This window comes from Sus scrofa, chromosome 2, assembly GCF_000003025.6.
Source record: "Sus scrofa isolate TJ Tabasco breed Duroc chromosome 2, Sscrofa11.1, whole genome shotgun sequence".
Lineage (NCBI taxonomy): Eukaryota > Metazoa > Chordata > Mammalia > Artiodactyla > Suidae > Sus > Sus scrofa.
The window spans coordinates 12,311,130-12,338,876 of NC_010444.4; the positions used below are offsets into that span (position 1 = coordinate 12,311,130).

Genomic DNA, 27,747 nt, shown 5'->3' on the forward strand with positions numbered 1-27,747 from the left:
ATGGACCTCAGTGCTTACAACGATTTTAAGAAGACAGTGCTAACATTAGGTGAAGAGACCAAGGCGCAGAAAGGCAAAGTAACATGTCCAAAGCTATACAGCTGGAAGGTGGCAGACTCAGAATCTACAGCCATTCAGTCTGGTTCCAAAACCTCTGCCCTTAGACACCGTCTTCCACCGCCTCTCCAAGCAAATAAAAAGGACTACTGAATGAGCCCTATTGTTTCCTCCCGAGAAGCAGTAGCATCTCTAGATGTATCTCCCCCTCCATCCTCTTTCGCACCTCCAACCCTCTGCTGAGAGGCAAGGATGAAGGACTGGAATTAAGGACCGACTACGTTCCCATCCTCAGTACCCCACTTCCACACCTGACCTCTGCTCCTTTTCACTTTGAGAGATTCAGGGATGCTTCTGGCCAAAGATTTAGGTCAGCAGCTTCTGAGAATCACACAGCAGAAGCATGTGGCAGGATGCTTCAGTCTTTGAGTTCTTCAAGGAGAGATTCTGAAAAGATAAGTTAAGGGAGAGTGTTTGGAGACCAGAGAAATTAAAAATGCTCTTTTACACGTATCCACCAAGTAAGCCTCACGAGGAGATTATCATCATCCTCACTTTGAAGACATCAAAGCTCATCAAGACAAGGTAACGCCCTTGAATTTTGTCCAGACATGAAAAGCAGAGTTAGATTTTCAAACTATAAATGAATTATTCCAAAACCCATTGAGACATGATCTTCTTTAATTTCTTTCAGCAATGTTTTGTAAATAATTTTTTTTTTTTAACAGCCGCAACTGTGGCATATGGAAGTTCCTGGGCCAGGGGTTGAATCGGAGCTGCAGCTGCAGCCTACACCATAGCCACGGCAATGCTGGATCCTCAACTCACTGAGAGAGGCCAGGGATCCAACCCGCATCCTCACAGAAACAACAATGGGTCCTTAACCCACTGAGCCACAACGAGAACTCCAATGTTTTGTACTTTTTAGTGTGTAAGCCTTACGCTTCCCTGGCTAAATTTATTCCTATTTTGTTCTTTTTGATTATAAAGGGTAGTGTGCTCAGACCCCACTCTTCAAGGGCCAGGATTGAATCTAAATACTTTGATTTTATATTTAGGCTATCACAGATCTCAACTGAGCTTCTAAGTTTCATCTCTTCCTGTGTCCTCTGCACGGTCTGAATGCCAAGAAGACTCTTCTTATTAAACACACCATACAGTTTTGAAGCCCAGGAAAACAAAGAGCAAAGGAGCAAATATCTCCCCATCTTTCTCAACTGGTAAAATCCCATGGACCCTTTCAGATTCCCAAAGTAAACAGGAAGAGTTTGAACTAAGAAGGGATTGAAGGTTCCTAAACATTCGGTTAAATTAAATTATACTTATTGATTTAAGCAAGTCCTAAAGATGTAAAGCAGTTTGCCAAATAAACCAGTCATCCAAGTAGCAGTGTTTCCAATACAGAGATAAAAAGCATAACCAATTTTCTTAAGAAGTTTACAAGTCTGCTGAAGAAAAAGAATGAATTTGTAAAAGACAGTTAAGAAGCATGACTCTCACACAGGCAGGAGTCATTGAGAACACTATATATGAAAGCAACTATAATGACTCTATCAGTAAAAATCAAAATATAACTGTAATAATTCGTATATAGTGTCTATGCAAAATATGTATGCATGTGTGTCAGGATTTGAATGGAACAAGTAAACATGACAATTTGGGGGGGATAGTGTAACATGGGTGATTTACTTCCTATTTCAGAATTTTCTTTAATACAGTTGATATCTTTTAATTTTCATACAAATTAGAAAAAAAGATGTAAGATACCATAACTATAGTTAACCATCAGGATTATGAAAACAAAAAAAGTTTGCCTTTTCATCAATATAATCTTGTCCAGCTGAATCTCTTTTCTCTTTCAAAGCTATCAAAACTCTAGACTAGGGAGTTCCTGTGCAAACGGCTCACTGAGATGTGAACTCCGGCTCCGTGGAAACGAATCTGTCTAGCGCCCATAAGGATGCAGGTGTGATCCCTGGCCTTGCTCAGGGAGTTAAGGATCTGGCATTGCTGTAAGCTGTGGTATAGCTCACAGACGAGGCTTAGATCTGGTATTGCTGTGGCTGTGGTATAGGCCAGCAGCTACAGCTCCAATTCAACCCCTAGTCTGGGAACCTTCATATGCCTTGAGTGCTGCCCTAAAAAGACAAAACAAACAAACAAACAAAAACAACTCTAGACTACATAACAGTTGGCAAGTTGGCAGAGGGGAGCCACCCCACAGATCCACGACCTTCCTCACATTGTAAATTCAGTGTAATGAATAAAAAAGCAGATTCAGGAGTCTGAACACGTGAGTTCAGATCCCAGTTCCACCAGTTACTACCTACCATGTGACCGCTCAAACATCAAGTTCTTCCACAACACTTTGGTTGCAAGTAATAGAAACTGGTTCTAGCTCACTTAGGCAAGAAAGGAACATTAATTATCAAGATGTAGGGTAGCTGTCCAAATCCAAGGAAAACTTGGAGCCCCCTGGTGGCCCAGTGGTTAAGGATCCTACGTTGTCACTGCTGTAGCTCAGGTGACTGCTGTGGCGTGGGTTGATCCCTGGCTTGGGAATTTCCACATACCATGGGCATGGCCAAAAAAAGAGAAAAAAAAAACCCAAGAAGAATTTAACTCCCATAACTTGCTTAAGACAGTAATCAGGTAGCCTTGTCTATTCAGGTAAAGAAATGAATGAATGATTTTTTAAGGATATTATAAGGATGAATCATTCTGTTTTCTCCATCCATGTGCCACAACCTTCAAGATTCAGCTTCCAAAGATCTGATTAGACTAGTATGGGACTCGTACCCACCACCACTTGGTTAAGGAAGAGTAGAGAACCTCAACTGAGAGGTCCACTAGAACTATAGGCAATAGGGGAAATTAGGTAAAGAAAATGTCTCAGGTCCCACAGTATGGCCCAGGGAACTATATCCAATTGCCTGGAATAGGCCATGTTGGAAAATAATATGAAAAATGAGTGTGTGTATATATATATTGTGTATATATATGTGCATATGTATATATATATCTGAATCACTTTGCTGTACAGCAGAAATTGGCACCTTGTAAATCGATTATACATTAATCAAAAAAAATTAAAGTCGACAGTGAAGACAATTCAATAAAATATTGGTGAAAGATTTGAATAGACACTGCAACAGCAACAATAGCAACAACAACAACAACAACAACAAAGATAATATCTCTCTCTGTATCTCAGGTCAAGCATGTTTGCATGTATTTCATGATAAACCCCGAGGTCCCCTATTTCAGGATTCTTCACCTGCAACACAAATCCCATTACATTTGCATCTTCCACCCGTTCCCTTTTGTGTCACCTCCATAGATCTTGTGGGGCAAGGGGAACTGACACAGACATGAAATTCATTCTGCCTGTTATACCATAAATAATAAAATCTTGTCTCTGAATCAGCAGTCATATATTCTGCCAGCATTTATGAAATTGTGCCTGTCTATCTTGTCAATAGGGTAAAATCTTTAAACCTTCTCAGTTCTTGACCATTCTACCTTCAAAATGTATCTAGAATCCAACCACTCTCATCCTGATTTCTACAAACATCCATCATTAACTCTTGCCTAAATTACTGCAATCTGTCACTAACACCTCCCAGCTTCTTTTTGCTCCTTCTAGTTTATTTCTTACCACAGAAACTGGAATTTTCCTTTAAAAACTAAAGCAAGTTCTTGTCATTCCTTTCCAACTCCTGCTAAGACTACCAAACCCATTCAGAAAAAAAGACACACATTCTTTACAATGATCCCCTAGGTTTGCTATGACTTAGGCTCCATACCCCTTCCTGGCTTCCTTTTCTATTTCAGTGCCTCTGGTCACTCTGCTTGGTTCAGCTGCTGGGCTTCTTTGCTATTCTTTAAACTGGTCAGGTCCACGCTTGCCTATGACTCTTGTATGGCTTTTTCCTATGCCTATATTCTCTATTCTCCTTAGTCTGCACAGACGCTTCTCTTGCCTCATTCAAATCTTCACATAAAAGCCACTTTCTCCATGTGACCTTTCCAATCACCCTATTAAAAATCACCACTGCTCCCCTAACTCTCTGCCATGCTCCGATTTCCCATTATCATTCCCTACTTCTTTTCTGTTTCCATAGTATTAGGTACCTTCAACCATGCTGTACAATTTAATTATTTAAAAAATTTAGTGCGTGCTTCCTGCCCCCATGAGGTTTTGAGCTCTGATGAAAGCAGGAGTCTTTTTTGCTTGTTTCTTATTAAGTGCCTATAAAAATCCTTGGTCTCCATCAGACACAATAAATACAAATGAAAGAATAGTCATTGCTGCTGATATCAGAAGTCCTCCATTTACATTACAGACCTTTTAGAAAATACTTATGCACTAAGAAAACAGCTCAGGAAGTTCCCGTCATGGTTCAGTGGTTAACGCATCCGACTAGGAACCATGAGGTTGCGGGTTCGATCCCTAGCCTTGCTCAGTGGGTTAAGGATCCGGTGTTGCCGTCAGCTGTGGTGTAGGTCACAGATGCTGCTCGGATCCTGCATTGCTGTGGCTCTGGTGTAGGCCTGTGGCTACAGCTGTGATTAGACCCCTAGCCTGGGAATCTCCATATGCTGCGGGAGCGGCCCTAGGAAAGGCAAAAAGACAAAAAGACAAAAAAAAAAAAAAAAAAAAAGAAAGAAAGAAAAAAGAAAAGAAAAGAAAGCAGCTCAAACAGCCACAGTCCCACTCTCTTGAGATAGCTACTGCTGACATTTTAATGTATATTCCTCCAATGTTATTTTCTATGATTTATATCTTATTTATGAAAGCATATTGGTCGAGACAGAGAATGGAGCATATTTTGTTTAATCGTTTTCAGATTTTTTGGTAGCTGGAATATTTAGAGTGTGGTATGTGGATTTATATTTTTGCCCTGAGCACCGCAAATGTTAAGGTGGTCCTGTCCTGCAGGCAAAGGGAGAGATTTGGGCACAGACTGATCTTGGCAATAAGGCAACAGCATATGTGCATGCAGGATCCCATGGTGCCTGGACAGCTGCCCAGTCTTTGGGGAAGGGCAGTGTACTGGGCATGGGACAGGATCCAGAGTGAGTCCTTGATGAGAAACAAAAATCATGTGGACAACATTTTATAAGACTGATATACTCTCCATCTTATTTTGCAACCCAGTTTCTTCCTTTAACAGTATTTTCATGATTATACCCTCTTGATATTGAGCATTTTTGCTTAATACCACTGACTGGGCAAAATGTAACTCCTTTAACCACTTCCTAATGGTTGGGTAATTAAATATTTTTCTGACTTTCCACTTTTCCAAATATCCCCTTGGTTAATCTTCCATGCTTTCCACACCTTTGTAAATAGCTACAATTATTTTCTTAGATTACATTTCAACAATTAAAATTGAGAATCATGAGAGTTCCCACAGGAGTATGATGGGAATGGCAGTGTTTCTGGAGCCCTGGAATGCAGGTTCGATCCCCAGACTGGCACAGTGGGTTAAGGATCCAGTGTTTCTGCAGCTGTGGCATAGGTCTCAACTGCTGCTCAGATCTGATCCCTGGCTCGGGAACTCCATATACCACCAAGTGGCCAAAAAATTAAAAATAAAATAAATTTGAAAATCATGAATGGCTAATATTTTGTCCAAGAAATGAGTAAGAGTCAGCTTTTATTAAGCCCCTTCTGCTAGCTACCTTCACTTATAATGACTTATTTCGTGCTCTCAATAGCCCAAATTATCCTCATTTTACAGATGGGGAAATCAAGGCTGTAAAGGTGATTTATTCAAGGTCATTCAGCCGAGACAGTGGCTGATACAAGATCTGCACTTCCTTATTGAATTCCAGTTCCCTTGCTACCTACAGTCTGCCCCGAGGCAGCCCAGTTTTTTCCTACTCATTGTCTCAGGATCTTGGCCAGGAGAGCAACTTCCTTATGGGCTTCCTTAGGAGCGTGTAAGCTCCTTTGACCTCTTGACTAGACAGGCCTCCTTTGTACCATCCTTGCAATCAGCTCTGGAGTTCCTCTGGGGCTTAGTCTGGGATCATGGGGTGCAGAGGGCTAAGGTTCCACTCAGACCCTGTGCCTCTTCTCTTAGGAAAATATGGCACCTAACAGTGAGTGGTCATGGCCAATAAACAAAAAAAAACCAAAAAAATAAATAAAATGTACACACTTTAAAGCTATATAATAAAGCAACTATATTCTTAAAACTATGTTTTGTCTTTATTTTTTCATATACCTAATACCACAAAGAATAGCCATACACCAACCATCCCTGAACCTCTGTGAGGCTCTGACTCTCCTGGAGATTTGGGGCTGGACTACAAGGCTGGGAAACTGTGGGAGGCTGGTATAGTCTCACCCTCTGTATTCCTTCACAAGATCTCATGGGTCCCTGGGATTCTGCTTTCTTCTTGATGTCCTTCATTAACCCTTAGCAGTATGAAACTGGGGTGCAGCAGGTGCCTTAGGAAGGAGTGCCCATCTGCTGGCAGTCCACACTCAGGTATAAAATCCTTAGGGATCCTGAGGCAACTTGACTTTGCCAGATCTTAGAGGGACCTAAAGGTCAAAGGGTCACTCTACCCCGATCTACATTAAAACCAACTCCTTAAAAGTTATCTTGAGACGGTGACTGCCTGTTTGCACACCTCTTCCAGAGTCTGGAAATTCCTGGTATATCTTTATTAGGGAATTCACCAAGAGGTCCTCCTGCTCTCAAATGTGGGGGCAGTTTTTCCATATCTTCCAAGGGCCAGGGTCTTCTCTGCTGGCTTCTAAAATGATAGTGGGACACTTGGGCTGGGGGCTCTCCTAATGCATCTGCTCTCTATCCGAATTCCTAACAAAGTACCTCGTGATGGTCCAAAGGAGCAGCCAGACTCTCAATTCAGGGGCTTTGGGGAGTGAGCAGATTCTGCACCTCCGAACACTCAGTGAGGTCACTCAAACAGACAAACTTGAAGTGCTGGTGGCTTTAAATGTGGTTGTGCTTCTTTGGAAACACTTAGTGGGGTATACAAAATTGTGTGATCTCAACTATCTACAGGGTGATCTTTTTGGGGGGTGGGGGGGTGCATCCATGGCATTCGCAGAAGTTCTAGGACCCGAGCCACAGCAGGGACAATGCCAGATCCTTAATCCAATGAGCCACCAGGGAACTCTAGTGTGATCTTAGCTATATTTAAAATAAAAAATTACGCATTTCCTGGCATGGAATAGACAAACATTTTTTAAATGGAGGGTGAGGAATTTCCAAAGTTAATGAAGTAGGTTTTTTATAAGCTAAAAACCAGCTAAGGGTAAGGAATCACTCATTGAAGAATCATGATTTCATTATAAGCACTTGGTCTTTGGCTTCAGCTCAAGTACAAGGCATTGTTGATGGCTAGCTTTGTGACCTCAGGAAAGGCGTTTATTCTCTTTCAACATTATCTTCCTAATTTGTGAAATATAACTCTTGCTTTTCTCATTTCATGCATGATTAAAATTTGTGAAGTTGCTTTGCGAAGTTCCTGAAAGTGGGTAAAATATTGATAACTTATTATCCCTTTCCTTTATTTCCAGGTCTTCAAAATGTTAATGCAGATCAGACTCTTTTAGGTAGCTTTTTATACAGTACATTATATTCTCATGTAGTATGGGAGGCCCTGATTCAGCTGATGTGAGGAAGCTCCTGTATTTTTTTAACAGGCAAACTTGGATGACCTTAATGTGGATGCTCCGAGAAGCACACTTTGGGGAATCCTTTTCACATCTATTCTCCTCCAAAATGCATTCCAGTCCCTCCCTAACTTTTGTCCAGTAACTGTGTATTATGCTAGTATTACAACCCCCCTGCCCTCATCTGTCCCCTGCATTTTTGACAACGCCAAGGACAAGGTGTGTACCAAGCTCAGTTCTACTCACAGTGACTTTCCTGAGGTTTTTCTCTGCTTTTCCCAAGTCACAAGTGTTTAGAGGCTTGAGACCAAGAATTTCCCAGTGAAGCCAGATTTTCTAAGTCTTTTGTTTGCTCAAATGATGCTATTTGAATAATGCTGCAATGAAGCCCTCTCTGCCAACTCCTTCAAGTTTCCATATTATAATGGCTCTGGAATAGCCAATAGTCTACAAGCGATCATGCATAAATCAAAATCTTCTGTGGGACACTTATAATTGTAGAAGCTGCTCACTACAGAACACATTCCTGGTCTTCCTCTGGTCTGCAAAGCCTCTGACTTCATACAGTCAATGGACATAACCTCCAGTTTGCTCCCTACTAGGAACCCACAACTTAGAGCTTTATGCTAAACTGTGACAAGTTAAATCAGTTGGGGTTTAGTGTGGATAAAACTCTAAGGTAGCGGCCATAGGAGCCTCTCCATTGACACACTGAACAACGGCAGAAGGTGGTGTGTATACAGATCTACAAAGAAATTGCAGGTAAGCAGAATTGTTTGGAATAGCAAAACCCCTTTGTTTTTTGTTTGTTTGTTTGTTTTGTTTGTTTGTTTCTCAGTCTTTCGCTTAATTGGGATCCCAGTTCTAAATAATTTGTATTATTCTCCCTTTCAAATCTTTGGAAGGAGCACCCAGCAGTATCCCAGTGCTGAGAACAAATTCCTGAAAGAAACTGTAGGTCCCTGGAGCCAGAAAGAAGTACTTTAAGAATCTACAAAGCTAGTGTTTCAAACTGGTAAGCCTTCTAGATCCTTTCCTTGAACTATAATTGTTTATACCTACCTGTATACCTTTCTCTGCTGCCTTCTAGACACCCAGAGTAAAAATAAGAATCAGCATTCTTGGGAGTTCCCACTGTGGCTCAGCAGTAATGAACCTGTCTAGTATCCATGAGGTTACTGTTTCGATCCCTGGCCTTGCTTAATAGGTTAAGGATCCAGCATTGCTGTCAGTTGTAGTGTAGGTTGCAGACACCTCTGGGATGCCATGTTGCTGTGGCTGTGGTGTAGGCCAGCAGCTGTAGCTCCGATTCGACCCCTAGACTGGGAATTTCCATATAAGGACCTTAAAAAAAATTAGCATTCTCCTGGTCTTCCATCCATGCCTTCAAAGAATTACTTGTGTAGAAAAACTCTTCCTTTGCATACTGGACCATGCAGCTAAGATGAAGCTTTACTCTTTTGGATTGCTTTAGGCAAAATTTCTCTCCATTTATCACTACATTTGGCAACTGACTCACAAACTTTTCTCTCCATCAAACTCCTGCCACATCCTGGTGAAGTCTCTGACACCTGTAACTCCCAGTCCCTTACTGGCTCCAACTCTATTGACTGGAAGTTGAAGCCAATAGCCATGGATCCAGAACTGATCTACCTCTGAAGTCCTAACCTCTATTATCCTAATTTTTTATTCTAGTCTCCTATTCTCTGAATATACGCCCCCTGCCCAGCACCATTACTATTCTTTGACTTCGTAAAGGAGTTTCATCCTACACTCTCTCCAACTTTTCCTACTTGATTGGACCTAATTTACTTACTTCTTTCTCTCTCCTAGATCCCTCATATGCAGTTTGAAGCATCTCATCCCCTTGTTCTCAAATACTTCGCAGCTTATTTTTATTGCTGCTCTAAGCGTGGAGAAAACAAAACCCTAATTTGTTGCAATTTGTCTTCTCTGCTCCTAGTCTCTGGGTGCTGAGCTCATGCATGTGGATGATTATCACTACTGAGTGATGGCTTCCTACCTGCACCTGGTCCTATACAATACTTGGCAGTCCCTATGTGTATTCCTTATTTCCTTTATATAATTTTATCTATTTATTTAATTAAGATAGAGTTGATTTACAAAGTTGTGCTAATTTTTGTTGTACAGGAAAGTGACTTCGTATTACAAATATATACTTTCTTTTTAAATTACTTAATGAATTCTGTTACATTTATAGTTGTACAGCAATCATCACATCCCAGTTTTTACAGCATGTCCATCCCAAAACCTCAGCGCATCCCCCCCACCCCTCAACCTGTCTCATTTGGAGACCATAAAGTTTTTTGAGGTCTGTGAGTCAGTATCTGCTCTGCAAAGAAGTTCATTCTGTCCTTTTTTAGATTCCACATGTAAGTGATAGAACTTGATGTTGGTGTCTCATTGTCTGACCAACTTCACTTAGCATGATAATTTCTAGGTCCAACCATGTTGCTGCAAATGCAGTTATTTCTTTCCTTTTAATGGCTGAGTAATATTCCATTGTGTATATGTACTACATCTTTTTTTCTTATTTTTTAATTACTCGATGAATTTATTACATTTGTAGTTGTACAGTGATCATCACAATCAAATTTTATATGATTTCCATCCCACAACACAAGAACATCCCCTGACCCCCCAAACTGTCTTCTTTGGAGACCGTAAGTTTTTCAAAGTCTGTGAGTCAGTATCTGCTCTGCAAAGAAGTTCAGTCTGTCCTTTGTTCAGATTCCACATGTCAGTGAAAGCATTTGATGTTGATGTCTCATTGTATGGCTGACTTCACTTAGCATGATAATTTCTAGGTCCATCCATGTTGCTAAAAATGCCATTATTTCATTTCTTTTAATGGCTGAGTAATATTCCATTGTGTATATGTACCATGTCTTCTTTATTCACTCTCTGGCATTTAGGTTGTTTCCATATCTTGGCTGTTGTATATAGTGCTGCAACGAACACTGGAGAACATGTATGTTTTGGAATCATGGTTTTCTCTGGATAGATGCCCAGGAGTGGGATTGCCAGGTCAAATGGTAGTTCTATTTTTAGCTTTCTGAGGATTTTTGCATCTATGCACATCAGTGAAATTGGCCTGTGATTTTCTTTTCTTTTTTTTTTTTTTTTTTTTGTGGTATCTTAGTCTGGTTTTGGTACCAGGATGATGGTGGCCTCATAGAATGAGTTTGGGAGTGTCCCTTTTCTGTAATTTTTTGGAATAGTTTCAGAAAGATAGGTGTTAGCTCTTCTGTAATGTTTGATAGAATTCACCTGTGAAGCCATCTGGTCCTGGTCTTTTGTTTGCTGGAAGTTTTTTAATCACAGTTTCCATTTCAGTACTTGTGATTGGTCCCTTCATCTTTTCTACTTAATCTTGCTTTAGACTTGGAAGATTGAACTATTCTAAGAATTTGTCCATTTCTTCTAGGTTTTCCATTTTATTGGCATACCGTTGCATGTAGTAGTCTCTTATGATCATTTGTATTTCTGTGATGTCCATTGTAATTTCTCCCTTTTCATTTCTAATTTTATTGATTTGAGTCCTCTCTCTTTTTTTTCTTGATAAGTCTGGCTAAGAGTTTCTAAATTTTGTTGAACTTTCCAAACACCAGCTTTTAGTTTCATTGATCTACTCTGTGGTTTTCTTTGTTTCTCTTTCATTGATTTCTGCTCTGATCTTTATGATTTCTTTCCTTCTGCTAACTTTAGGTCTTGTCTGTTCTTCTCTCTCTGGCTGCTTTAGATGTAAAGTTAGGTTGTTTCTTTGAACTTTTTCTTGTTTCCTGAGGTGAGCTTGTATTGCTATACATGTCCCTCCTAGAACTGCTTTTGCTGCATCCCATAGGTTTTGGAGTGTCATATCTTTGTTGTCACTTGCTTCTAGTGCCGGAGTCCAGCTCCAGCGGCCAGGGATGCACACCCTGTCGGGGGATGGATGGTGTTGGTGAATGCACATGGAGACAGCTTCTTTGTCCCTTCTTTCAGGGCTCTGGACTGCTCAAATTTTATTGGCGTAGATGATTGTTTTATAAGACAGTTTTCAATTACATCACAATGTTAAAAGTATACCCGAAGGTCAAGTTCTAAAAGTGAACTCCCAGGTTATGCTTCCTAAAAGGCTACAGATGTAAGGATTTGGCATTCACAAGTCTTGTTTTTAGATTAGTGCTTATCTCCAAAGTGTCATGGCAGGAGGACAGTATGAGAAAATCAACTTCAGTTAGCTATCACTTAAAAGATTCTAAAATCAAGGACAACTCTCATAGCTAGGTTTCTTTGACCATGAATAATATGTCTAACTTTATCTAAGTCTATAGTACATTCCAACTTCTAAAGCTTACAGTATAACCAGTTAGTAAATAAACGCTATGTTTTTAATTAAATTGGATTTGAATAGGGGAAAGTCCATAAGGATGAAATTTTTATGTTGTTGTAATTTTGTTAAATCACAAATCGCCACAGGAAAATAAGAATGGAAAATAATAATAAGCAAATAACAGGAAAGACTGAGGAAAAACCGAATAACAAGTAAATAACAGAAAAGACTAAGTCATCCATGGAACAATCCCCACTAAGCAATGCAAAATGGAAATTTTTTTTCTGGAAAATTTAGTTCCCCACCAATGTCAGTAGGCAAACCTCATTGTCTTCTAGGGCCTGTCCTCAGAATTGCACCCTACAGGCAGGTATCCCCTTGTTTAGGAACCTGCCCTCGGAATTGCACCGTTCAGACAGGCTGCTTTTCCTGATTAGGAGCTTGTCCTCAGAACTGCACTATTCAGGCAGGCCCCTTTTTCTGATTAGCAGCCTGCCCTCGGAATTGTACTGTTCAGGCAAGCTCCTTTCCTCAGCTCCTTGTATCTTCTTGGGTCCCTGCATTCTAGGTACTTTTTAATTTCCTCTGTGATTTCTTCAGTGATCCATTGGTTGTTTAGTAGCATGTTGTTTAGTTTCCACGTGTTTGTGTTTTTTGCAGTTTTTTTTCCTTGTTGTTGATTTCCAGTCTTACAGCGTTTTGTTCAGAAAAGATGCTTGATATGATTTCAGTTTTCTTAAAGTTACCAAGGCTTGATTTGTAGCCCAGGATGTGACCAATCTTAGAGAATGTAACACTCCACTTACACAAATGTTCCATGTGTACTTGAGAAGAATGTGTATTCTGTTGCTTTTGGATGGAATGTCTTATAAATATCTATTAAGTCCATCTGGTCTAATGCTTCATTCAGGGCATGTGATTCCTTGTTGAATTTCTGCCTGGATGATCTGTCCATTGCTGTAAGTGGGGTGTTAAATTTCCCCACTATTACTGTGTTATTGTCGATTTGTCCTTTTAAGGTTATTAGCAGTTGCCTTATATATTGTGGTGAACCTATGTTGGGTGCATAGATATTTACAATTGTTATATCTTCTTCTTGGATTGATTCTTTGATCATTATGTAATGTCCTTCCTTGTCTCTTAAAATATTCTTTTTAAGGTTAATTTTGTCTCATATGAGTATTGCTACTCCACCTTTCTTTTGGTTCCTGTTTGCATGGAATATTTTCTTCCATCCTCTCACTTTCAGTTTGTATGTGCCCCTAGAAGTGAAGTGGGTCTCTTGGAAACAGCATATATAAGGGTCTTATTTTTGTATCCATTCAGTCAGTCTATGTCTTTTGGTTGGAGCATTTAGTCCATTAACATTTAAGGTAATTCTTGATATGTATGTTCTTATTGCCATTTTATTGACTGTTTTGGATTTGGTTTTTTTGCTCTTTTTTCTCCTCATCTTTTGTTTTTCTCTCCTCCTGTGGTTTGATGACTATTTTTAGTGTTGTATTTGAGTTGATTTTTCTTATTTGGTTTGTATCAATTGTAGATGTTTGGTTTGCAAGTGTCCTGAATTTTTGACATAGTAATCTATATACATACGAGATTGTTTTAAGTTTCTGGTCTCTTAATTGCAAGTGCATCTCCAGTGTTCTACATTTGTACCCCCCTCTTCTTACAATTTCTGATTTTGGTAGCAAAATTGTGCATGGGTGATTTTGTATCTTTACTGTATATATGCCTGTACTGGTGAGCCTTGTCATTTGTGGTATTTTTGTTTCCTGTTGCTGTCTTTTCTTTTCTGCCTAGAGAAGTTCCTATAGTATTTTTTTGTTGTAAAGCTGGTTTAGTGGTGCTGAATTCTCTTAGCTTTTGCTTGTCTGTGAAGCTTTTGATTTCTCCTTCAAATGTGAATGAGAGCCTTGCTGGGTAAAGTAATCTTGGTTGGAGGTTTTTTTCTTTCATCATGTTAAGTATATCATGCCACTCTCTTCCGGCCTGCAGAGTTTCTGCTGCAGATATGCTGATAACCTTATTGGGGTTCCCTTGTCTGTTATTTGTTTCTTTTCCCTAGCTGCTTTCAATATTTTCTCCTTGTCTTTAATTTTGGTTCATTTGATTAATATGTGTCTCGGGATGTTTCTCCTTGGGTTTATTTTATATTGTACTCGTTGTGCTTCCTAGATTTGAGCAAGTGCTTCATTTCCCATGTTAGGGAAATTTTTGGCTATTATCTCCTCGAATATATTTTCTGCCCCTTTCTCTTGCTCTTCTCCCTCTGGCACCCCTATAATATTGATGTTGGTCCATTTAATATTGTCCCAGAGGTCTCTGAGACTCTCTTCATGTGTTTTCAATCTTTCTTCTCTTTTCTGTTCCCCATCTGTGACTTCAGTAATCTGTCCTCTGCTTCACTTATTCATTCTTCTCCCTCCTGTATTCTGCCATTGGCTGCTTTTAAAGAAGTTTTTATTTCAATTATTGTATTTTGCATCTCTTCTTGCTTAAGTTTTATGTCTTGTATTTCTTTGCTCAGTGTTTTCCTGTAAATTATCCATCTTTGCCTCTAGTTTATTTCCAGTGTCTTGCTTCATCTTCAGCATCAACAGTCTAAAGTCTTTTTCCTGGAGGCTGATAATTTCCTGATCACTTAGCTGTTTTTCTGGGATTTTTCCTTTCTCCATTATCTGAGTTACAGTTCTCTGTCTTTTCATTTTTATAGGTTTTTGGTGTGGTATCCTTTTTGCAGACAATAGTGTTGTAGCCTCCCTATTTCTGGTGCCTGGCCCCCTTGTGGCTGAAGTTAGTATGGGGGCTGGCTGTAGGCTTCCTGATGGGAGGGCCTGGTGTCTGCCCACTGTAGGTGGGGCTGATTCCTCTCCCTCTGGTGGGTGTGGCTTTGTCTGCAGGTGAGATTAGAGGTGGCTGTGTGCCTGGGGGGTCTTTAGGCAGCCTATTTACTGATGGGCAGGGCTGTGATCCCACCTGGATTATTGTTTGGCCTGGGGTTTCTCAGTGCTAATAGGTGGGGCCAGATTTTCCCAAAATGGCCACCTCTGGAGGAACTCATGCTGATGAATATTCCCAAGAGCTTTGCCTCTAATCCCTTCCCCCACAACAAGCCCCAGTCACCCCCTCTTTTCCCAGGAGATCCTCCAAGAACTCCAGTTAAGTCCGATCCAGATTCCTATGGAGACTTTGCTTTGCCCTGGGACCCAGTATACATGAAATTCTGTGTGTGCCTTTCAAGAATGGGGTCTCCTTGCCCCCAGACCTGTGGAGCTCGTGTGCACAAGCCCCACTGGCTTTCAATGCCAGATGCTCTGGGGGCTCTTTCTCCCAGTTCCAGGTCCCCAAGTGTGGGTTATTAACGTGGGGTTCAGAACTCTCACTCCTGTATGTGAGTCTCTGTGATACAGTTACTTTCCAGTCTGTGCATCTTCCCACCCAGATGGTATGGGGTTGCTTATATCATGTAATCACCCATCCTATCTCTTGATGTGGCCTTCTTATTGTCTTCTGGAGTAGGATATCTTTTTGAAAGTTTCCAGTCCATTTGGTTGAAGGCTGCTCAGGATTTGGTTGTAATTTTGTTGATTTATGATAGAAGTTGAGCTCTAGTCCTTCTCTTCCACCATCTTAATCCCATCTCCTATAGATAATATTCTGAGCCATGTCCTTGAAGCTGTTTTGCAGGTGCTTAAGCCCCCCCATAACCCCCAGTGGAATAGATCAACCCCTATGTGTATTCCTTGTCTGCATTTTCTCCCACTAACATCAGAATCCATTCAAACCGCCAATCTTTTCCCAGAAATCTCTATTCTTTTCTCTTTACACTTTTCTTGAACACTCTCACCCTCTTTACTTCCAAAAGATGACCTGCCATTCTGTTTTGTCCAAAAACAGACATTCACAGAAAACTTGTTATCTTCCTGCTCTTTTTTTTCTAAGCCCACATACTCACATATATACCTATACACATACATGTCTACCCAAATTAAAATCTTTCTTTCCCATCTTGGATAGTCCTTCTGTCCCTAACTCATCCTAACACCTACACTTGGAAGTATGATTTAAGATTAAATGAATTAAGGAACATAAATGATTGGAGACAGTGCAGAGTCAATGTATTTAGCTGTTTTTCTTTCCTTCTTTTTCTCCTATTACATCCATTGGCTTATCAATTATAGTCCATCTTACCAGGTTTTCTGTAATTAGCATGACTATGCTTAACTCTCTCATGTGATGTTTTTCTTTGTGCTCCTGAACTCTCTTTTCTCCCTCAGTACTTTTATGTTCTTCCTTTCCTGGTCAAGCTCTTGGAAAGATTTATCTTCATTTCCTTACATTTTATTTAATCTCTAATCCCCTTAACCTTTTTTTCTTCCCCTCCATCATTCCATGTCATATCTCTCACCAAATCAGGTATCAATTTATAATTCCAAAATGCACTGGCATTTATAGTACTCCTCTCTCTTAGCTTCTCAGCAGCATTTGAGGACTCTGGTCCATCCCTCATTTAAATAAAGTTTCTCCTGTTTGGCTTCTGAGATACTCTTCTTATTTTTCACACTATTTTTTGGCAACTTTTCCCCAGTCTCCTCCATTGGCCCCTCTTCCTCTCTGATCTTGTTCGACATCTATATTCTTCTATATATTTTCATAGATAATTATAACAGAGTATTTATTGGATCTTGTTTAGCCGGAAGGATTCTGCTGCCTGGAGGCCCCGAGGAAAGTGGTGTGTGTTCTCCAGTTGGTGGGAGCAGAGTTGGGATCCTACCATGGAGGGCAGTTAGAGAACCTGCCCTATGGATGACACACAGGTGGCAGCAGTGAACAAAAGCTATGCCCAATCTTTTTCCTATCCCTTTTCCCCTTTTCTTCTTCTTCTCCTTCTTTTTCCGAGGCTGCACATGTGGCATATGGAAGTTCCTGGGCTAGGGGTCTAATCGGAGTTGCAGCTGCTAGCCTACATCACAGTTACAGCAACACGGGATCCCAGCCATGTCTGTGACCTACACAACAGCCTGAGGCAATGCCAAATACTTAACCCACTGAGCGAGGCCAGAGATTGAACCTGCGTCTTGAAGGATAGTAGTTGGGTTCTTAACCTGCTGAGCCACAACAGGGACTCCTCTCTCATCCCTTTTGACTGCACCCCCCTACATCTTATATATTTGATATAATGTGTTCAATGCAACCTACTGTTGTACATTTTCTTCTTTATTTGAAAGCATCTATTATTAGCTACATTTTCCTCAGGAAGTTGACTGAGCCTGGAATCAAATCAAAGAAAGTTATATGCTAAGTCTTCAAGAAAGTCTCCCAAGAGCTCTGTCACTATGCCTTGCTTATTTCATTCATTCACTCATTGAACAAAAATGTTTGTTAATATGTACACTAGGTCAAGTGTGGCGCTGAGGCTTGAGCTACAAGGAGGAATAAAATGTGGTTCCATATTCGAGGAGACTACATTCTTCTGGGGAAATATGCTGCAAAAATCCTCCCAAATGAACAGGATTATCTGTTCATTAGGATTATCTGATAAGTATACTCACAATTCTAGACAGTGCTGTAAACACACTGGTTTGTTCTAGAGCTGTGGTTTGGCTCAAAATGCTGATTTTTGTGTTAATAGATTTATAGGACAAGTTATCTATAGCACCATCTTTGAAGCTGCAGTTTCTTCAGTTATGTTCCTGTCCTACAGAATGGTCCCCTTGCTTGGATTTGAAGGTCTTCAGATTTCCCCTCAGGAATACACACACACACACACACACACACACACACACACACACACACACTTAGTGCAATGATTGATGGTGTGTATACATGGTATATATATATATACACACACACCCCATATATATACACCATCAATCACTGCACTAAATACTTCACAAGCATTTTGTGACTTGATATAAATCCTAAGGACAGCCTACAATCCTAAGGAGGTTTATTATGCCCATTGTATAAAGAAAGTGAAGTTCAGACAAATTCAAGCAGAGTGACATACCTATTCCAAATGTTATGCTCTCAACCACTGTGCTTCTCTTTCTTTTGATTCTGGCTACACACACACACACACACACACACACACACACACACACACGCTATGAGTAGTGGATTTTTTGGGACTGTTGTACTTGAAAAAAATAAATGACTCCCTTATAAGACACCAAAATTGTTTGGAATTTCTTGCATTCATTGATTTTTGGAAAATATGATGACTTGTATAATCTAGCATATATTCTTTGATCAGGTACCTGTAATACATATCATTAGATATTACATATCATTAGATATTAATGTATATAAGACTGGAAGAAATTCCACATGTATGTCTTTTTCAATTTTTTAATTAAAGTATAGTTGATTTACAATGCTGTGCAAATTTCTGCTGTATAGCACAGTAACCTAGACATACATATACATTCTTTTTCTCATACTATCTTACATTATGTTCTATCTCTTGAGATTGGGTATAGTTCCCTGCCCTGTAGAGTGGGACCTCATTTATTTTCCATTCTAAATGTGATAGTTTGCATCTACCAACCCCAAACTTCCTGTCCATCCCTCTTGCCCACCCCGCTTGGCAACCGCAAGTTTACTCTCTGTCTGCAAGTCTGTTTCTGTTTTGAAGACAGGTCCATTTGTGCCATATTTTAGATTCCATATATAAGTGCTATCATATAATATTTGTCTGTCTCTTTCTGACTTACTTCACTTAGTATTCTTTATATACAACTTTATTTCAGAAAGAATTTGAGATGGGTACTAATTTGAGATTATACGTTGACTTTATAACATAGACATTTCCCGTGTGTCATTAAATACACTTTGAAGACATCATTTTAATGGCTGCCTGCTAACCCATTGTTTGGATATGCCATCATTAAGGGAACCACTTCTCTACAATGGATTTTGGATCATTCCTAAATTTACACAATCATTGTACAATAATAAATTTCCTTGTATTCATATCTTTATAGATGTCTATTATTTTTTCCTTGGTATGAGTTTCTGGAAGCGGAATTATTGAATAAAAGAGTTTGCTCTGTTTGTAAGGTTGCTAAAATATAATTCCAGTTTCTAGATTTTGCCAATTTGTATTTAGGTATTATCATCACGAATCAATTTTTCTTTCCAATGGTGTTGTCCCTTAGGGAAAAGCGACTACACACAATATGGTCTCTAGGATATTTTCCAGCAGGTTGCATTCTTTTATGATGGCTGGAACTACTACTGATGCTGTGGCAACATTAGAGCAAGTGTTTCAATCTCAAGGGTCTCCAGAGACAGTTTCTGAAGAGATACATTATTCTTCATTTGCAAATGGAAGCTGAAGATAGTTGCTTCTCCAAGTCTTGGCCTGATTTGCATCAAATGGGTACTAGGAGATTCAGAGTAACAGATGTGTTACTTCTTACTGTGGAATTGTAGAGAGCTCACCAAGGAGCTCTGAGGTCTAGATGCAGCTCTGGACTTTATTATTTGTAAAAGGAAAGGTTTGGTCTAGATAATGCTTTGCCCTTTGCCTCTGGCAATGCGTGGTGTCCTAGGTCATTTCTCCTTTCTCCTCTTCCTGGACACCTATCTCATCTCTTCAGGTATTTTTGTTTTCTGTGTTTGTTTCCTTAGATCATCTTCCTCAGGAAAGGGGACGAGGTGTTACAGAAGATGTTTGTGCTTCGTGAACCCTTGAAGCTGCAGAGTCTGTATGAAACCTTGGAAAAGAGCTTGCCTGAGTCCACTAAGGTGAGGGAGTAAGGGAAGATCTGGGGAGCGATGACTGAGGTGTGAGGAAGATAGGTTCAGAGCTCAGATCCTTCTTGGGCAGGCGGAGGTACAGTCTACAGTCACATTCCTTCCCCAGGGACGATCTTACCACCCATATCCAGATTTACCACAAAATGCCTCTTTATCTCCCAGTATTCTCCTACCATACACCTTGTGCCATAATCATTGAGCCATTCACAGTTTAGCAGGTACAGTATAAGCTCCAATGTTTTCAAACATGTACTCATGGTTTTCCTCCTACCTGAAATGACTCGACGACCTCTTCTCTTTACTTTGCCAGGGAAAGACTTTACTTATCCTTCAAGACTGCATTTAAGTATTACTTCTTCTGTAAGTCTCCCACCACTTTTAGACAGGTAATGCATTTCCTTTTGGGGACCCTACCTCACCTTGAGCATAGAGCTGTCAGAACATGTGTCCTATTATGACTAGACTGTGTATCTCTTTGTCCTTCTAGACCCAACTTGAAGGCAGTGGCCATACCACATTCAACTTTAAATTCTCCGTATTTGATACAAATTTGATATATAATAGATAGATGCCATATAAATGGTATAGTATTACATTTTTATTTTAATTTATGATATTAAATTTAAAAATACAAAAAAGTATGAATTTTTAATAAAGATTAATGTTAGGGAAGCCCACTCCTACTGATTCATTATTAACTTGAATTTTTGTGGACCCCTTTGGGTTGTTTTGCAGTTTCTTCCAATGAATAGTTCAACAAGCCATCCCAGAAGGACTAGTTATGTTCTGCCAAACCCTTCTAATTCCTGGCTTTATTTCCCATTCCACAGCCAGGATCCTATCTCAAAGAAAAACTTCATCCTCTCCTGTTTTGTTCTGTTGCTCTTGTAGGTATACGGTGCCATTTACAACATTAAAAATAAAAATCCATTCAACTTGGAGGTGCTGGTGGATGCTTGGCCAGATTATCAGACAATCATTACACGGCCTCAGAAAGAGGTGAGAGCACTAGCTACTGAAGATCAGGCTGCTCACCCTCTGGATTTTCTCCATGTGGGAATTCAGGAGCTGGGGCCGGGGACTAAGGAGAAGAACCTTGATACCCCTGATTCACACAGGTTTTAGAGGGGCTGCTTGGGGGAGAGGGCAGGACAATGAGACAAGGCATGGGAGTAGGTCACATAGCCCATAATCCAAGACTTGTAAATAGCATTAGAATCCCACTGGTCAGTACTTTTCCATCAAGATTCTGATCATAGGCATATTCCTCAACATAGATGCCTATGGCTGGAAGTGGTTAGGAAGTGTTTTTCTTTCCCTGTGACTAAATAAACACCATCTAGTAATACTTGAGTCAGTGTTGCATTTGAGAAGATCTATATTTGCCAAATGACTTCTTGTGTGTCCTTGGGAAGATGACTGTTTTTTTGTTGCTGTTTGGTATGGTTTGGTTTGCGACTGTGGCGTATGGAAGTTCCAGGACTAGGGGTTGAATCAGACCAGCCACAGCCAGAGCAATGTGGGATCTGTGATCTATACCATGGCTTGTGGCAATACCAGATCCTTAACCCACTGCATCCTCACTGACACTATGTCGGGTTCTTAACCCACTAAGCCACAAGGGGAACTCCACTTTCTTAACTATAAAAAGTGAAGTTGACAAAAATGACTGTGTCAAAGATTTACAAAATGATAGATAAATCATATATATTTAATAAGAATGTCCTCTCTATTTTCTAGATTTGGGAAGTCTAGGCAGTCGATTCCTTCCTTCCTAGAGTAAGAATATTTTAATAGCCACCCCTCATCCCCTCATCCATATACTTAGCAATCAGGGAAATTAGAACACAACATCACCCACAGCAACCCCCCGAGGAGAGTTAGCACCAGGCACGCGGCCGCTCCTCTACTCCAGGAGTTGCCATGAGCTCTAGCATAAAACCTTTTTCTAAAAGTCCCATTTTTTTTTTCACATACACCCCAAGAACCAATCACCATGCCAGTCCAGAATGCTGGGTCACCACCTCCTCACAGACCCAGAGTCTTGACCCTGACCCTGTTCCTTGTACTTTCCTCCATATCTTAAGTACACTCTCTTTTAGTTCCTTAACACACACTATTTCTGGAGCACTTTCCGTCTCAGACAACGGAGCTACTTACCACCTCCCGCCCAGGGTAGCTGACCTCCATGCACCCTCAGAAAGGAACCACCTTTAGTGTGGCAACAATGATTTATTTATTCTACGAGGAATTCCAAGGACATTTTCTGCACCTCTCTCAGAAAAACAGAGCGTGTCAAACACACGAGTCTCTGGTACTCCAGACACATGCAACATGTTGTAAATGGTAGTGCTATGTAAATGTGATTGGTATTTGTTACCTCAGGAGATGAAGGATGATCTGGATTATTATACCAACACTTACCACATCTTCACCAAAGCTCCTGAGAAGTTAGAGGAAGTCCTGGCATGCCCCCAGGTTATCAATTGGGAACAAGCCTTCCAGATCCAAGGTAATTGTTCTGAATTAAAGGCAAAGACGCCTGGGTTCATTCATAGCAAATGTGAACGGGGTGAATCAATGCCTGACTTTCTCCTCTCTCCAGGTTGCCAAGAGAGCGTGGGTGAGGCCATAAGAAAGATTTCAGCTTCAAAATCAGTGCAAGTAGATTACAAGAGAACCATGCTCTTTATGAGTGTAAATGAAAAGAAGCTCAAGAAAACAATTGATGACAAGATAGATTTGATGAAGGTACCTAAAATGTCTAAAGAGGATGAAGATGGAAAGTAAGATTTTACCTTTTGCTTCCTAAGTTCCTGATAGCATCTTTCAGTCTCTATAAGGGCCAGACTTATAAATGTAGGATATGAGACTAAATTATAGGTGCATGTAAAGGGAGGGAGCTATGTTAGCTAATCTTTCCTGAGCATGGGCAGGAATTCCATTAGAAGATATCCTCAGGATTTCCTGTTGTGACTCAGCAGTAATGAACTTAGCTAGTAAGTATCCATGAGGACATAAGTTCAATACCTGGCCTTTCTCAGTGGGTTAAGGATCTGGTGTTGCTGTGAGCTGTGGTGTAGGTTGCAGATGCAGCTCAGATCCTGAGTTTCTGTGGCTGCAGCTCTGATTCGACCTCTAGCCTAGGAACTTCCTTATGCCCCAGCTGAAGCCCTAAAAAGACCAAAAAAAAAAAAAAAAGAGAGATATCTTTTTTACATATATTAATTCCCTTAGGTTTCATAAGAATCCTCCTGGAAGAATATTGGACATCATAATGGCATTGAAAAATCTTTACTGAAACTTTTCATTTTTTGCAAAAATACTGCATGCTATACAGGGCATACATGTATACAAAGTAAAAAGTGAAAGTTGCCCACTGGGATTCCTCACAATCTTCCTGTCCAAGTGTAAATTCTCTTACATTGCTGTGGATGCTTATACTCTGTAGGTGTGAGTTGCTTTGTTAGTTTTTTTCCTACCAAATATGCACGTACTATCCTGCAACTTACTCTTTTCACTCAGCAATGTGTTATATGCATCTTTCATGTAAGCCCATATGGATAGCTTTCATTTATTTTGACAGCTGCATAGGTTTCCTTAAGAGGGAGATGCAGAATTATGTATGCCTATATTAACACACTTTTGATTTATCTCCAGTTCTTTCTAATAGCAAAAATTCTGCAATAAATGTCTGTGTAAATAGATCATTGCACAAGTTGCATAAATATTACTGAAAGCTGGATTCCTGGAATTGAAATGGTTGGGTAAAATAATATGTTTATTAAATGAAAGATACTACAAAATTGGATGGTACATATAACATATGAATATATGATAACAAAACATGTGAAAAAATTTGTGTCCTTCAATAGGGACATGGATAGACTTGTTACAGTACAATCCAAACACTGGAATAATATGAAGTCATCAATAAGAATAGAGAGCTCTGTGTGAATTGATAAAGAAAAAACTCCATAGCTAATATATTGTTAAGTGAAACAACAACAAATAAGATGGACGGAACAGGGTATACTGTATATGCCATCCCAGTATGTACACATCTAAACTTCCATAGAATGCCTCTAGAAGATTATGTAAATATATTATATTATAGTTTCATCTAGAGAAGGTAACTGCATAATAGGGTTTCAGATAAAAAGAAATAATTATTTTCCATCAATATCCATTTATGCTTCCTAATTGTATCATTCCTTCAAAAATATGCATTATATTCATGCAACTGATTTAGCCAGGAGAGCCAACAATATTTGAATCCTGCTTTGTCTTAACTATGTTCCCAGGAGGGTTTTTAGAGAAACAAATCTACAGGGACATATGATAAATGAGAAGTAAATAATACTTGATATTATAATTCTGGAAATATGGAATGAAGTGCTTATTCTAAGGTGATTCTTTCCTATAAGCCCAAATGTGTATTTTGATATCTTGCCACTCTGGGTTTGTACCGTAGGAAAAAGGCAGGTGAGGATGCTTGAGATCTTTGAGGAAGTAGGGCCAGGATCAGTTCAAGGATGCAAAAGAGAGAAAAACAAAAAACAAAACACCTCACCCATGTGTAGACAGTTTAGTGCCCAGTGAACCCACTCTCTGGTAAATGTGAAGTGACTTTGAAATTGACAAATTCCTGAAAACTCTTCCATTTTCATGAGAAGTAAAACTTCTTTGAGAATTTTTCTCTTTCTCAGCCCCTCCTACTTACAGAGGATGTTATTCTGTTTTACAGGTGAGAAAACGCCTTCTCAGATAGCTTGCCCAATGAGATAATCAGGACTAAAACCCTAATTGTTACCACCCAAAATCCAAGACGCTTTTTCCCGTAGTGTCACTTCTTAAACTGCCTTTTTGTACTTTCCTAGAAGTATGTGGTGGTGAGTTTTGGGACACAGAAAACCATAAGATCAAAATGGCTGTCATCTCCCTTTAATATACATTTTATTGAAATATATGTCGAAAGAAATGTTGTCTTGTACATTTAGATATTTTGTGGAGTAGAACTCAAAATCCACATTTTTGAATTCAAGTATAGTTGATTGACAACATCCTGTTAATTTCAGGTGTACAACATATAGAGGCTCAACAATTTTATAAGTTGTACTTACAGTCACCTCAAAATAATAGCCACATTTCCCTATGCTGTTCAATATATCCCTATAGCCTATCCCGTTATTTTTTATTTTTTTAAAAAAAGTTTTGGCCATGCCTGCAGCATATGGAAATTCCCAAGCTAGGGTTCAAACCCATACCATTGCAGTGACCTGAGCCACAGCAGTGACAATATTGGATCCTTGACCTGCTGAGCCATACAGGAACTTCAGCCTTTCCCTGTTATACACAGCAGTGTGAACTTCTCAGTCCCCTACAAAAATCCATACTTTATACATGGTCTTTGAAGAAAATTCAGCCATATAGAGGGTTGCTCTTGTCTACAATCCTCGCTCTTTTAGGAACGCATTTTCTCTTTTCTTGGGGTATTTGGTTGGGCCTTTTTGAAATACACTATACTATATTTTGCTGACTCTCCACTGTGAAATGTGTCATAGAGGACATAAGGTTTTTTCTCTCTCAACTATCTGGGAACATTTTGAAGCAGGCATATAAAAAGCAGTGTGTGTATGTGTGTGCATGCATTTCCTCCTCAAGGCTGTAGGTTCCTTAGGGGAAGGGATGTGTCATATTCATTTTCTGCAATCCTGATTGTTCCTTAAATGTTGGTTAGATAAATGCACATTTTTTTCTTGACAGGAAAGAAAACTTTAGGACTATCTTCTTGGATGCCTCATATGCGGGGCTTGTAAATGAGCACTGGGACTTTGGAAAAAATGAGAGGAGCTTGAAATATGTTGAACGCTGTCTCCAGAATTTTCCAGGATTTGGTGTGTGGGGTCCAGAGGAGTGTCCAGTCTCTTGGGTTGTGATGGAACAGTCCTGTGAGTTGAGAATGGGTTACACTGTTCCCAAATACAGAGGCCAAGGCAACATGTGGCAAATTGCTTACCACTTTATATCATATCTTATTTCAAAAAACATGCCATTTTATTTACATGTGGCAGAAGAGAAAGAAGAAATTCAAAAGCTAATGAGAACTGTTGGGTGTAAGGAGAGTCTTTGTGGCTGGCATCAGTGGATATGCACCCCTAAAAAATATTGTTGATTGGTGCCATTGCCCATTTCAAGCCTTTCTTATCAGTGAAAAAAGAATGCAAAAAACATGGTCATCTATGTTAGCGCACACAAAAAAATCCAATTATCTGGGGTTCGTGCATTATGTAAGTCAACACATATAAAAATTTTGCCTTCCTTCTCCTCCAGATTGCAGAAAATTAGAAGCTTGCACGTTGGATGTTATACTTTTGTGACTTTTTAAAATTCTGAGTGATAGATATTGCAGTTAAAATTACCCAGTGTCAATCATTACCACCAAGATAACCCTTTAGAAGCAATATTTTCTTTTTGGAAGACTCCTTTCTTGAAAGAATCATACTTTTTCATGCTTCTATGTTTGAAAATAAAACAAAAAAAAATCTGTTTTGAAAAAATGTGTCCTCTCGGTACTGTCCTCTTCCTCCTACAGAGTTTTTTTTTTCCAAAGGATCCTTCAGAATACCCCACCATCATTGCCTTCGGTTCTTGGTACCTTCTAGAGTGCTTTGAGGGACTATACTGAATTAAATTATATGGCCATCAGAGAGTTTGGTTTTCTGACTAGCTTTTTAACCCAAGGGCTTTGTAGGTTGAGTTGTGAGGCTTAACTTCATATTTTCAACATGATTTTTATGTGTTTGCTATATTAGTTTCCCGACATTGTTGTAACAAACTATCAGAAACGTAATGACTTAAAGTAGCAAAAATTTATTATCTTAAATTTCTGAAAGAGGTCTTAGAGGATGAAAATCTAAGTGTTGGTGAAGTCGGTCTTTTCTGGAGTCTCTAGAGGAGAATTCATTTTCTTACCTTTTGGGCTTGCAGAAGCTGTCTACATTACTTGGCTTGAGGCTGTGCATCTGCTCTCCCTCCACTTCTATCGTCTTCACACAGCCCTCACTTCTGTATTCAGATCTCCATCTATCTCTCTTTTGACAAGGACATTTGTTACTATCCTTGTGGGACATTTGGTCCGTGCTAAATGGTTTTGCGCAACGCCAAATATCAAAGTCCTTTGGCGTGAGCCAGATGTCATATGGATGTCTTGGACAGAACCAAATGTCCACTAACCACTGGACATTGAATGGGAATGTCGTAAAAGGAGGTCAACTGGGAAAAGTCACAAAATCTATCTTCTTTTTCTTTTTAATAAAGTAGAGTTGTTTTACAATGTTGTGCCAATTTCTGGTATACAGCTAAATGATCAGCTGTATACCAGAAATATATATATACACACACACACAAATACACACTCTTTTTCTCATATTTTAGCATATTTTCATATATATATATATATATATATATATATATATATATACTCACACACACATTCTTTTTCTCGTATTTTCTTCCATCATGGTCTATCCCAAGAGGCTGGCTATAGTTCCCTGTGCTATACAGCAGGACCTCATAAAATGTATACTATCAAGTTTCCTCTAAATCCTTAGTTGACTCTTGAAAGATGCATATGTGGGTATTACATCTGAAGACTCAAGTAAATACCAAGAGCTGGAAGACTGAAAGAGCTGTGCAGAGATGCGAATAGCCTCTTAATACTGGAATTCCATCCCTTTGGGCTGCTGCAACAAAGTGCCATAGACAAAGTGGCTTACAAATAACAGAAATTTATTTCATATGGTTCAGGAGGCTGGAAGTTCAAGACTGGGGTGACAAAATGGTCAAGTTCTAGTGAGGGCCATCTTTCATGTTGCAGATGGTTGACTTATTGTATCTTCACATGGTGGTGAGCAGAGAGAGGAAG

General features: G+C 39.6%; 1 protein-coding gene across 2 annotated transcripts in view; it reads left to right on the forward strand.

Annotated features, from left to right (window-relative positions):
• Positions 1 to 26,380, forward strand: part of GLYATL2 (glycine-N-acyltransferase like 2) — a 57,417-nt gene extending 31,037 nt beyond the window's left edge. Inside the window, exons 2-8 of one of the 2 annotated variants that reach the window (XM_005660879.3) lie at positions 7,622 to 8,479; positions 8,623 to 8,732; positions 19,692 to 19,808; positions 20,712 to 20,819; positions 22,206 to 22,332; positions 22,426 to 22,606; positions 25,587 to 26,380. In XM_005660879.3, coding sequence (XP_005660936.1) covers positions 19,731 to 19,808; positions 20,712 to 20,819; positions 22,206 to 22,332; positions 22,426 to 22,606; positions 25,587 to 25,995 — 903 coding nt within the window. In that variant the 5' untranslated portion in view covers positions 7,622 to 8,479; positions 8,623 to 8,732; positions 19,692 to 19,730 and the 3' untranslated portion in view covers positions 25,996 to 26,380. Of the gene's footprint in view, positions 1 to 7,621; positions 8,480 to 8,622; positions 8,733 to 19,691; positions 19,809 to 20,130; positions 20,207 to 20,711; positions 20,820 to 22,205; positions 22,333 to 22,425; positions 22,607 to 25,586 lie in introns of those variants that run through there. The other variant, XM_005660878.3, reaches the window with a different exon arrangement.